Source organism: Heloderma suspectum, chromosome 4, assembly GCF_057233095.1.
Source record: "Heloderma suspectum isolate Gila_16-S chromosome 4, 16-S_ref, whole genome shotgun sequence".
Taxonomy (NCBI): domain Eukaryota; kingdom Metazoa; phylum Chordata; class Lepidosauria; order Squamata; family Helodermatidae; genus Heloderma; species Heloderma suspectum.
In genome coordinates, this window is record NC_139461.1 from 174,242,602 (window position 1) to 174,255,566 (window position 12,965).

Consider the following 12,965-nt stretch of genomic DNA (forward strand, 5'->3'; position numbering starts at 1 on the left):
TGAGACATTCTTGTAAAGGTGGGGTGGGTGGCCCATTGATCCCTCTCTTGTAGGATACTGAAGCAGCTTCAGCATTTATCCTGTGGGGCCCATGCAAACAATTCATTGAGCCCACTGAGGATGTTTGTGGAATCTGAGGAAGATACTCACACCTGCCCATTGTGAGAACACAAGAACTGCCTTGCTGGATCACATTAAGGGTCCATGTAGTTATTCTACAGCCAGATGCCTCTGGAAGCTCACAAGTGGGGCATGAACATAGCTGCCTTCCACCATTGTTTGTCCCCAGCCTCTAGTACTCAAGAGTATAGTTCTCTGCACTTGGAGAAATAATAGCTATTTATAAACATATCCTCCAAAAATGTAATTCTTTTGGTGTGATAGCCTAGCATAAATGAGAAAGCTGTGTGTGTGTAAAAAAAAAATAGTCGGTCAAACTTTGAAGTATAGAAGTTCTGTATTGTGTGGCATTCCTGCACTAGTGTGATAGGAGGAAGACTATATTAAATCTACCTGCCTGAAAAACACACCATCCTTCATTAAGGGCTTGCATGTTTCTACCTTCAAAAGTCAACAGAATGTGAGGAGGCCCAAAAACACTTCCCCATAATGTGGTGGTGCAAGCACACGAACCTGTTCCGCATCAGCACCCACCAGGGGTGTGATGTTTGCATGGGATGCTGCCCATATTTGGCCCAGCATAGAGATCCGAAGAGGTTTTTAAGCATTATGTCAGCAACCCAAAGCATTGCTAACAGGAAGTACTTTTCAGCGCTATAGGATCTGTGTCTCTTCTGTTTAAATTGGCCCTCAATGGCTGGTCTTGAGCACATCGGTGTCTTTCAGCATTAGTTCCTACCCTGTAAAATAGGGATAACAATGACCCTACTACATAGAGTGGTTGTGTAGATTGACATAATGGGAGATTACAAAAAACCTGGAAATTAAAAGTGATGGGTTGGATCCAGAATTGACTGGAATGGAATGGAAGAGCTCCTCCCATTGGTGGAGGGAACCAGGATTCAGCAGAGCCCCCCCCCCCCCCCGGAAGAAGGGGGTGGGATACCAATATGTACCAATTCCTCCTTCTCCTTGCAGCATCCAGCGCCATCTTTGCATAGTATTTTGGAAGATCCACCAACCAGCATAGGAGGCTGCAGTGGAGAGCAGCCCGGGGGATCATCCAATTCATGGAGTTTGGTTCCATGCAACTTTGGATCCAACCCAATGAGTGTGCTCTGTGTGCACGTCTGTCCATGTATATATGCATATGGTTGATGCAAAGTTATATATGGCATTGTTCAAGGGATATATGTCCTGTTTACTGCTCTGACAGTTGCTGTCCCTACTGCATTAAAATAAGGCAAAACGATTTCCTGTTCTTAATACAAAACTGTTGTTGGTACATGTTTCAAGATTTTTGATTGCAGGAGAGGTCAGATAGTCCGTACAGTTTGAGATTTGGGGGAGACTGTCAAAATGCCCTGTATTGAGAGTTTTTTTGGCAACTGTATTAGATATTTTCATCCCATCAAGAGAATGCTTGATTTGTATCCAAGACTAGCCTTTCAGAATTTATTCATGATAGATTTACCAATCCAGGACTTCATTGAAGTTATATAAGGTCAGGTAGTTTCTAAGTACATGATATCCTTTACCTTTTATTTTTTCATAGATCAAACATGATACCTATAGTGAGTGTTCAGATAAATTCATCACATTCCTGCCCTTCTACCATCTATACTGTTGCATGTATGTCTATTCTGTATTGGGGAACAGTGGCCTTTCTGAAGCTTCTGGTACTGGCAAATTACACAGGCAAGGTATCAGACTTGAATGAGTAATGCTGGATTATTCATTTTAGCAGAATTATTTTTGGCTCAATGTATGGCTTTGATATGTCTTCAGCCAACTATGCTTTAGCTACCTTCCCAGTTGCTTCAAGGACCTCGGCTCCCTCCCATAAAAGTAGGGTGATTTCTGTTTACGAAGTATGGGAAGAGGGTGTCTAACAGGCATTGTGGTGTTTGCCAAAGCCTGTCTTGCATTCCAGTCCCTGACCATATCACTGATATGACAGTCTGAAGTCAATGTCTAAATCTCCCAGAGATTTCTGGAAACCCAGTCCAGACCTTCCTTCCATCAGCTTAGTCAGAATATTTGTTGATAGCAGCGTGCCTAGTTCACTAGCAAATCCCCAGTCTGTCCTAGATTCCCATCATAATGTACCCCAAACTAGCAATTGTTAGCATATTCCAGAGAATATGAAACCCTTATGGAATATTCTAATCCTACCCTTTCTCAGCCATAGTTTGGGACTTATGGCTTGAATTATGCAACTGGCACTATTTGTGTAAACAAAGGCACTTAGATACCACCCAGCCAGAGTGTAATATTATGCACCAGGTTAGAGACATTTATGCTTACATTGGGGTGATGTCCTTTGCTGCAGACTTGGCAATAGTCACCATCAGTTCAAGGCAACTGTGGCATTGACTCTGAACATCTCATATTAGCTGGGCAGTTACATGTTCAATGGTTAAAAATTTAAATTGTGCACCCTGCCGTTCGGAATTCTGAAGTTGCCAAATTTCTTGCAAAAAAAAGTTGAATTGTGATCTGTATAAATTATGTAAATTTTAATTAATTAATATACTGGAATTTGGCAAAGGAATTTACCAAAGTGGTGTACAGTACAAAAACACAATTACAAACTGTGAAGCAACAGAATTGTCCTCCATTTGGGGTATTTACCTTGGTTGTAGGGTATTATGAGATTAAATTTGTGTGTATGCTAGTCAGATTCAGCCAAAGGGTTACACCTTTAGTCACAGATTAGAATACAGAGATCACGAAGTTCTGCTCAGGGAGCAGCAGATTATAAAATTCAACAGGTCAGAGGAAGAGAGAAAAATAAGTTTCCACCTCAGGAACAGAAACTTAGTTGGCAGAAATGAACAAGAAAAGTACTCTCAGGATTGGTTAGAGTTGGGGAGAGAAAAAATAATAATTTTAGAAAGTAAAGCAAAAGGCAGAGAAGAAGGAGGTGGGGGCAGGAGGCAGGCAGGCAGGCCAGAGTCCTAGAATAAAGAAAGAGAGCTGGTGGAACTGGAGAACTGATTAAGAGAGCTCGGACCAATGAAAGTAAAATATTGCTTGGAAGGGACATGGATAAAATACGGACACAGTGTAGTTAGGTTAGCTGGATGTATTTATCCCTGGTTGTTTTTGTTACTCTATTTCTCATATGGTTTGTTGTGTTTTGTGTGAGTGTATATCCATTCAGAACTTTTTTTTTTCCTGTTTACATTTTTCTTCAGTAACATTTAAACCTTCTTGTTCAAAAATGTTTGGTCTCCTTTTTGGGTACCCACCCTATTTCTAACAGCCATCCCACAACTAAAGTAGATACCAAGACCCAGAGAGTTTTGAAGCTGATTTGATAGAGGCATCCAGGGAAATAAAGATTTCTACCTGGTGGCAGTAGAATAGGCTACAGGAAGGAAAGGGCAAAAAGGAGTGTGGGCACAACTATTTTGCCTGTTTCCACTTCCACTCAGGAACAGGGCATTGCCAGCTTGAGATACACACCCAATAAAATACAATATAAAAATAATAAAATGTCCATTTCAACATATGCATATCAAAATAGTGACTAGCAGCATACTTAATCAACAAGAATTAAGCTGGATATGTTTGGGTGAAAAGAAACGTTTTTAGCATGCTCTTAAAGCTCATAATTGCCGTGTTGTTCACTGCTCCAAAATCTTCTGATATATAAATTTATATTTATAGTATATAAATATTGTCAATAAATAAATAATTGTTGGCACATGCCTTAATTCTGAGGACAGAGTATTATAGAGGGGCAACTACACTAAATGCCCTTCTTTTGAGTGGCTGCTAGGTGAATCCAGGGAGCCTGCGGAACCACCAGAAGGGCCTCCCCTAATGAGTGAAGGGAACAAGATGAGGCAGCCTCTCAACCTGAGCAATTTTGCATAATTCTTCAATTTTTACTATTGCATAATTCTGATTTTCTTATAGGAAGGGGCAAGGAGCTATACAAGGCACTGAAGTCCTGTAACCAACACTTTCAAATCCTTGTTACCCGTGTGGCTCCTGAGATTTCAGCAAACATTGCTCACATACTTTATCTTTTCTTTGGAGCCAAGCAGGGTAGAAAACTGGATTCTGTGCCTAGTACCATGTTCCACACTTTTTCTGCACTCCAACAGACTCATAAAATAGGTGCTGCCGTGTCCATTAGTCAGATTTTTGTGAGTTTAATCTGATGGGTACACTGATTTTGACTGATACTCAATTGTTCATGCATAATGTGAGTAGTTGCTGTGGCATCAATATTCTTAAAAACTAAAACAACTCCAGGTTTGTGGTCATGTTAGGAAAATCAGGTTAATTCAGAGTGAGCCTTCATGTTTGAGCAAGGGCTAACGCTACTAATCTAAACAACTTAATACGCAGTTACTTATAATTGACAAACTGCAGCCTAAGCCCCTTACTCCTCTAAACTGTGTGTTCTTTGAGATGCTGGGGCATACGATGTTTTCAGAATGACGTTCACGAGGTGAGTTGCCTCTCTTATTTTTCTACTTAACATAGACAGCTTACTGAATTCTCTCTCAAATTTACTGATGCTCTTTGCTTGCTGTTGATTGCAAACGAACAGTGATTCATATTTGTTTCATGTAATGTGTTCCCAGTATTTGTGTTGTATAATGAAACAATCATTCAAGGCCCTTCAGTGTATTGGTTTTATGCAGAAAAGTGGTCCAAGTTATTGGTCAGTAACAACACCTAATGCTGTCTTTCCCTTCTCCGGCTTTCTGAAGAAATCGCTGCTAGAGAAACCATCAGATCTGATGTCTCAGTCATCATCTTTCCTGTCACTCACGGGCTTCTCTCTCAATCAGGTAATTAACTGTAAAAAAAACAAAACACACAACCTCTTCATTTCTTTCTGCTGGACATTGCTATCAATTCACGTGTTACTGTTTCTAAGGCATACTTCTCACAAAAAGTCTATGATGATAGCAGGTATCTGTGCCTGGCCTGAATCACCAGATTGCCTGTGGGGTTCTCATGTTGGGGTGCTCCTCCAATCATCATCCCTGAATAGGGCAAATGATTCTAGGCAGGGTCCTTTCTCTCTGCCATGCTAGTTCTCCATGTGCAGTACAGTTGGGGAGTACTCTGTTTTTTGAGCCCGCACCTGGTGTCTGAAGTAGTTGCACTCCAGATAACAGATGCACCATCCGTGCTTTTCATTTTCATGCTGTGGCTTATATTTATCTCATCTGCCAATCACTCTCTTTTTTTATTGCAATTGTTTGCCTAACCTGGCCAGAACTTGCATGCTGAACTTTTGTGTTAATTTTAATGGTTGTCCATAGGATTTTCTAAGTCTGTTATCAAAGAGACAGTATATGCTGCACAGGGTAAAAGCAATATTTCTCTAACTTCTGATAGCTTAGGAACATTTGATAGCTGAATTAATACTGCAGGCTATTCAATATAGCCTCCAGTATTAACTTCAGTCTTAAGAGTGTATAAGAAAAAGAACTACTTGCCCTCAGAGGAGTCCGTTCCCTGTAGTTCTGTATATCAGTAATTGCTTGGGGCATTCTGCCTCTTAGGGGCAGGTGATTCTACTGCATTTCTGCACTGGGAGTGATTGAGTGAACTGATTGCACCCAATGTGGAGATCTGGCAGAAATACTTGTTCCCCAGCAGAGGATGAGTGGAAGAGGTCAGGCCAGTGAACCGTGCAGAGATGCAGCAGGTAGCTCTTGTGTAGGTGAGTACTTGGGGGTCCCAAACATCTAATTGCTTTTTAATTTTTTGTTTTTTGAAGCACATCAGCAGTTCTGCTGTGCCTCAACATACAGCTTGGGAATGGGAATTACTGAGATAAAATATTGGATTTAGATCAGGGTCGCTTGGATTTAAACCCCATTCGTATATGAATCTCACTGGGTAACAATTACTCTCAGTAGAACATAGCTCAAAGGGAACTGTAAGGAGAATATCTGTGGGGACGGAAAACTGTACATCCTGAAGTAAGGCAGGCATGAGTTTAAAAAAGTAAACAAATAAAACACAAAAATAGGCCTGCATCCTCAATATTGGTTACTGTCCTTTTTTAACAGCATGTTTCCCAGACAGTTTTGATACTGTTGCTATGAGAGCTGTACCTTCTGCAGCAAGGTATAGAGATTTGCTTGTCAGCTAAGGTAAATCTTCTGTGATTCAGAGACTGAGAGTAGGTGGACGCAAACAAAACTGACTTCAAGCACCAATACAATAATGGATTGGGTAGGTCTGAGCTCAGGTTTACTCTCTTCTTGATTTTGTAGGAAAGATACCCCAACAGCATGTTCAATGAGGTTTATGGGAAAAACCTCAATGCCAGCACAAAAACAGAGGTCACTCCATCAGTGGCCCACCAAGAGACTTCGCTCTACTCTCTCTTTGAAGGTACTCCATGGTCTCCATCTCTCCCAGCCAGCTCAGGTAATGCTCTTTCATATGGCATATAACAGAGTTACTCAGTAGCCCCATGCAAGCATTGCTTCAGATCATGGTTTATCCTAACCATAGTTAAGAACACACCCAAAGCACAGTTTGACCTTCCAAATGTGCAGTAGATGAATACCATGCTCTAGAGGTGCTTGTTTATTTTAGTTTTCCATAATCTTGGCTCTTGAATTTTTATGGTGCAGCAGCCTTTGGAGACAGAGTGATGACTATAATGATGGTTTGTCAGTTCAGACATCATACCAAACTAAAGCTGAGTTTTGTTAACCATGATTTGGCATGATGTCTCAATTGAGCCTTAGTGAACTTGCTCCTTGCTTTTAATTTATACCAGCTAGGTTCTTTGTTGCAAGCACGCGGATGGTGTATTAGACTTGCACAAAGTAAAGCCTGTACATTTGTTGCTTATAGCCCTTCCTCTTGAGAGGAAAAACTGTACCAGCATGCCCCGGGGGCAGGACAAGCACCATCATGCTCAGCTTTTTTGGAATCACCACTGTAGCAACTTCATGGAGAACATTCTCTGTGGAGTCTTCATTCTTCAGCACGTTTTAGGCTTTTCTCTCTCTTTTCCAGGGATTCCCCCTTTTTTCACTGTTCTCATTATTTCTCAGCATATGTGTGTTTTACTGGGAGATCTCCTTTCTCTCCCCTTTTCTTTGTGTGTCAACAGCACAACAGTCTCTTGCAAGAAGTGTCATGGGTGTAACTGTAAGTTCCCAAGTGTATAGACGGATAGGAATGCTGCCTTCTCTGCTTTGGAGAGGAGAATTTTGGTCAGTCCCTACCTTCATTGTAATAGATCTTCTCACTGACAAGTTATTCTGGTGATTCCAGGGTGTGACGGTCTTCACTGTTGGCTTCCTCCCTTACCTTTTCTATCTACTCTCCATGTCTTCTCCTCTCCCTGGTTTCCTGTGCTGCCCACACCCCATGGGAAAGGTTTTAGCACATGGTATAAGATAGCTGGCAGTGCTGCTGCAACACAGATTGGAATTTTTGCCACCTCTCTCCCTTTGTGCTTCCACCAATACCTTTGATGCATGTACAAGATCTGGGTTCATCTCTGCTGATATCTAATTCAGTACCAATGCAGACTGCATTTTCTTCTACCTTAGTCACTACTTTGCTACCAGTGGACCTGCCTGCTGCAGTTCTGACATAACCAAGAGATCTTGTATAATGTCTCTTAACAAACATCCTTCCACTCTTTGATGCAGGATTCTGGTTTACCTCCATAGATTTGAAGTACACTTATTTACATATTTCCATCTGCCCTCAGCATTATAAATTCCTTCAGTTTACAGAGAGGTCTTGCTGTTTCCAATACAGAGCTCTACCCTTTTGACTGTCGATCCTGGGTTTTCACCAAATGCATGGTCACAGTGGCCACCATTTTCCCCTACGTTGGCGACTGGGTTCTCATCATATGGCATATTGGCATTTCTTGACTATTTGGACTTCACCTTTTGTATACATTTTGGGTCTTGGGCTTTACATCAAAACAGAATCCTCACGTTTAGCCCAGAAAATGGATCCAGTTTATATGACCTGCATATTTTGCTGTCAAGACAGAGTTTACCATCTGAATTATGTGCCTTGTGCAATTATATGCTAGGCAATCTTTTATCCTCACTAATGTAAGGCTCTGTTATGACCAGACACTGCTTTTCTTCCTAAAGTGATATCCAGCTTTCACTTAAATCAGGATTTGACTGTTCTAGTATTCTTCCTTGATAATAAGGACAGTTCAGAGTGTTCTCTCTACACAGTAGACTTTCAAAGACCACTTGTCTTCTACTTAAGTAGAACAGCCTCATTTGACAAGGATGCTGACCACTTCCTCTGTTGTGGCGGTCCTCGAGGTACAGTGTCTTTCTTCACAATGCCTATTGCATTGGATGGTTTCTACCATCGAGCTCTGCTGTGAGCTAACTTGGAGATCTCTCCCCACTGCTGTGTAAGGCCCATCTACTCTGGGATTAGCCAGCTCTTTTGTCTTTTCCAGAGGGATTTTGATCTTGGACTTTTAGTAGAGCAGCTACCTGGCCTCCACCTTCCCCTTTTATCAAGCTACGTGTATAGGGTGAGAAATCCTGCTCAGATGCTTCCTTTTCAGTAGAGCTGCACCCTCTGCTAGGTATGTCAACTTGCTAGTCTCCCATACATGTGCCTGCACACAGGTGCCACAAAGAAGAAAAGCAAGTTGCTTGCTTGTAACAGATGTTCTTCATGTGGTCCGCTGTGCAGTCACACAATCTGCTCCTTTTTCCTGCTGCATGCATCTTTTCTGTTACTTCCTGCTTTTTCTAGGAGGAGAGCTGAACAGGATGGCATTTGCGCCCCTCCTTGTGGCATCGCAGTAGCACTGTTTTTGTCTTGAGGGCAGACAGGCCGTAAGTGCCGCGTTGTAGGCATTCACTGTAGAAAGTTCCAAAGGCACAGAACACTTACCTGACTGCATGGATGTCCGTGCAAAGATCATAATCGTTTACAGGCAAGCAACCTGTTTCTTTGTTTGCCAACGGTTAGAACCCATAACACCCCATTTTCGCCAACACTACCACTTCAGTTTTGTTACCCAATCTGATGCTGTATGCAAGAAGTGTTGCAAAGAGAAAACCAAACAAAGTAACAAAGAATAATGTAAAGAAATCAAGCTGTACTTTGAGGAGTGTTATGTTGACTTTGTTCTCTAAACTTCGGTCCAACAGATCATTCAACACCAGCTAGCCAGTCTCCTCATTCCTCTAACCCAAGCAGCTTGCCAAGCTCTCCCCCAACTCACAACCACAATTCTGTTCCATTCTCCAACTTTGGGCCCATTGGGACGCCAGACAACAGGGATCGGAGGGTAGCAGATCGATGGAAGACAGATAAGCCAGGTGAGCAGAAGGCTCAGGCACCAGGTGTAACTTCAGCGGTTCGCTGGGTCCCTGACTTCTTACGCTTTCTCTCTTTCAGCAATGGGAGGGTTTGGCCTGGACTATCTCCCAGCAACATCTTCCTCATCAGAGAGTAGCTGGCATCCAACCAGCACTCCCAGCGGCACCTGGTCGGCCCATGGCCCATCCATTGAGGATTCATCAGCTGTGCTTATGGAAAGCCTGAAGGTAGGATCTGTATTGGGATGTCAGGACAAAAAGCATTCCCATGGGATTTGGAAGGTTGATCTAGTAGTCTCACACTTCTTACAGCAGAATTCTCTAATGCTAATAACGTGTCCTTTGCTGGCAACATCTTGCATTCCTGCTCCCTGGGAATTATACTGCGGACCAGTTTGGTAAAACATGTAGAGACAAGCCTTAAATACAGATTCAGACTATTTAAGTATCCAACATGTTTTATCACTTTGTTGATAATTGGTATGTGGCCAAACTATTGTGGTAAAGACAATATAAACTCTCACTGACTTACTTTATGATGGTTTAGAGGAATTCATCTAACTGCTCTTAAATGGTGTTAGTTTGGTTGGCAACTAATATTTTAAGGAGCAATGTTTTGAGTTGAGCAAAGGCTGAAGGGCTGACAACATGGGCTCTGCCCACCAACTTACTCCCATGTGAGCTGAGGTACAGTCAAGGGGCTTCTTAAATTACTTCTCTGTAGGATCCGCAGCAACAGAGACTTTGAGCAGAGCCTTCCCCCTTGTGCAGCTCAGTGGCTCAGACACAGGCAAAAGGCTGAGGTGCATAATAAGGAGAGGGTTGTGCCAAGCCTCCATTCTTTACCCTGTAAAGCAGTGGTGGGGGCATATGTGGCCCTCTAGACTGCAACTCCCATCATCCCTCACCATTGGCTATGCTGGCTAGGGCTGATGGGAGTTGCACTGCAACAACCTCTGGAGGGCGCCACACGCCCCATGACTGTTGTAAAGAAACATTTTTCAAGGGGGAGGCTCTGACCAAAGCCTCTGTTGCTGCTTACAGTGGGAAGGGCAGGGTTAGAGAACCCTTTGCCTGTACATTGGCTTACATGGGAGAAAGCAGTTGAGGTGCTGCAAAAAATAAGGGGGTTGGGATGGGGGCTATGCTCAGGTGGGCAGATGGAAAGCCTTCAGGGCCACCAGTTACATACTACTTACAGTAAAAATGTGAAAGGGTGGTGAGAAGATAGGAGGTTTTACTGCTTTGGAATGTTTTAGGCAATAGTCGTTCCGCTTCTGCTTTCACCGTCATGTTACTGGCTGATTTGTTTTTTTAGTCTATCTGGTCCAGTTCCATGATGCATCCTGGACCTTCTGCCCTGGAGCAGCTGTTGATGCAGCAGAAGCAAAAGCAGCAACGCGGGCAAGGTGCCATGAATCCACCACACTGAGAATGAAAGAGGGTGGCAACCTTTGCAACCGAAAGCTCCATACATCATGGCATGTTGGGTTTGCAGGACCGTCCCACACAGTCCTGTGCGCGTGGCAGCCCTCTCTTCTGTTCCTTGCCGTCAGGAGGGCGTAAGTGCTCCACCAACCCACTGAGTGTGCACGGAAATGTCTGCAGTGCAATGGAAAACCAACACCAGGAACTCTCCCATCCCTCCAGGGCCCTCTGGAGGGAGAGAGGGACTGCTGTTTGTCTCACGGTAACCCGATATCACCGCCTCTCACCTTCTCCATCGTGCATGTCCCCAGCCTCATGGGAAAATAAAAAGCTGAGAATGAAGAGCAGATGGGAGAAGCCACTGAGAACTTCTCGATCCTTCTCCTCAGTTTTGGAGAAGCCAATAGGAATCTATTGCCGATAGCTTTGCTGACTGAGAATGTAGTTGGAATTTATTCCTCAACATCTAAATTTCTAATTATTACTATCTCAGTAGTAAGTTCACACTGAATTCTTCCATACACAAGATGTGCTTTGTCGTCAGTGTGTAGCAACCCCTCCAGTCGCTGGTCCAGCCAGAGGTGGGTGGTGGTAGATTGGGCGGGGGGCTTGTGTCTGTCTCCTGGGTTTGATGAGGAGAATCTGGCCTCTCCAGCACCACTTCCATCTTTTCCTCAAAGGCTATCTCTGGACAACCCTAAATGGGTGAGAGATTCCAGTACTGAAGTGCAACGGCCACTACAGGCCCCCCTGTTAGGGTGGGTATGCAAGCCACTGCTATGGGGTTTTAAGTTAAATGGTTCAGATTCCTGTACATTTTATGATAGCGTAGTGACCAGCCTCATGAAATGACTAGCTGGTCTGTGCATTCACAGCCTGACTCCTTTCTGTAGGTAGAAGCTTTCTGTGTCTTTTTTTTCTCCTTGCCCCCTTTCTTCCCTCTCCTCCCCTCGCTGGTTGCTAGTAGTTCTATTCTTCATATACAGCATCCCGCAGAGTTCTGGCAGGATAACGGGGAGCAAAGGAGTTAGTCTGGACAGGATGATGTGTATAATCCCTGCCCCATAGGCCTGTGCCTGCTCCACAGGCTTGCACACACCTGTAGCCACAGGGTTCTGATTCCGGAATGGAAGTTCCAGGCAACAGAGGACATCTGAGATGGAACCCCTGCACAGAAGCCAACAGTCCGACTTGCCCCTCCAAGGGTGCAGAACGGGGTAAAGGGTTGTACTTGATATTTATTGAGCAGAAGGAAGACTGCAACTCTTCTTCTTGCATAGGACAAAAAGACAGCATTTCATTTTGTTTCCCAGGGTAGCTATGGAAACAATCTAAATGTTACAAACTGCTGCAGTTGCAGGAGTGTGTGCGTCAGTTCAGGATATGTGAGCCGGGAAACAGCTGCAGAGCAAAGCACATCCAGGGTCCACGGGTGATGCTGGAGTCGGGGAGCAGCCCCAAAATAGACTTTACATAAAGGGAAGCTGTATGCATAGTGCTCTCTCTAGGATATTGAACCCCCTATGCCTCCCCATTCTAGCAGCGTTGCTGCTCTGCGCTGCATTGCTAAAACATGTTCCTCTTTATTAAAAAAGAAAAAAAGTATCTCAAGGACAAAGTTCCTGCCCTGGTTGTAATGTTAAGCTGAGAACCTCTGTGCTTCTTTGGCTCCCTGCCCCTGCTTCCATCCCAGCCCTTCCGCCCGGTTTCTGTATTTGAGCTGTGCACCCGAGCAGCTGCAACATTCCAGTGTTTGAACCGCCACTGATTCTTGCACCCTAGACAACCTGACCAGGTTCGCCATGTCACTCTCTCAGCAGTGCCAGAGTCCCAGCCCATAGGCTCCCATTTCTGCATGAGAAATCTGGTGTTTGGAATGTTTTTTTCTGAATCTTTTGGGCAGGGCTCCCTGTTCTCTTCTTTCCTCCCCCTACACACACACCCTCTGTGTCAGGAGCCTCAAGGGAAGGGGAACCCTCAGCAGAGAAAACTGGTTTGTGTTGTAAGCTTCTTTTGTGTTTTTTGTCTGTCTGTGCGAGACCTGCAGCTGCGGAACTCAGCTTTGCCTTTAATTAAACCATGTTCTCTACAGCC

The 12,965-nt window shown here is 43.8% G+C and overlaps 1 protein-coding gene across 5 annotated transcripts in view; it reads left to right on the forward strand.

Moving 5' to 3' along the window:
• Positions 1–12,965, forward strand: part of SMG7 (SMG7 nonsense mediated mRNA decay factor) — a 76,755-nt gene extending 63,790 nt beyond the window's left edge. For 3 of the 5 annotated variants that reach the window (XM_084851330.1, XM_084851331.1, XM_084851333.1), the window contains 4 exons: positions 4,854–4,934; positions 6,378–6,534; positions 9,273–9,443; positions 9,523–9,943. In XM_084851330.1, the coding sequence (XP_084707456.1) occupies positions 4,854–4,934; positions 6,378–6,534; positions 9,273–9,443; positions 9,523–9,845 (732 nt within the window). In that variant the 3' untranslated portion in view covers positions 9,846–9,943. Of the gene's footprint in view, positions 1–4,853; positions 4,935–6,377; positions 6,535–9,272; positions 9,444–9,522; positions 9,944–10,761 lie in introns of those variants that run through there. The other 2 variants (XM_084851332.1, XM_084851334.1) reach the window with 1 other exon arrangement.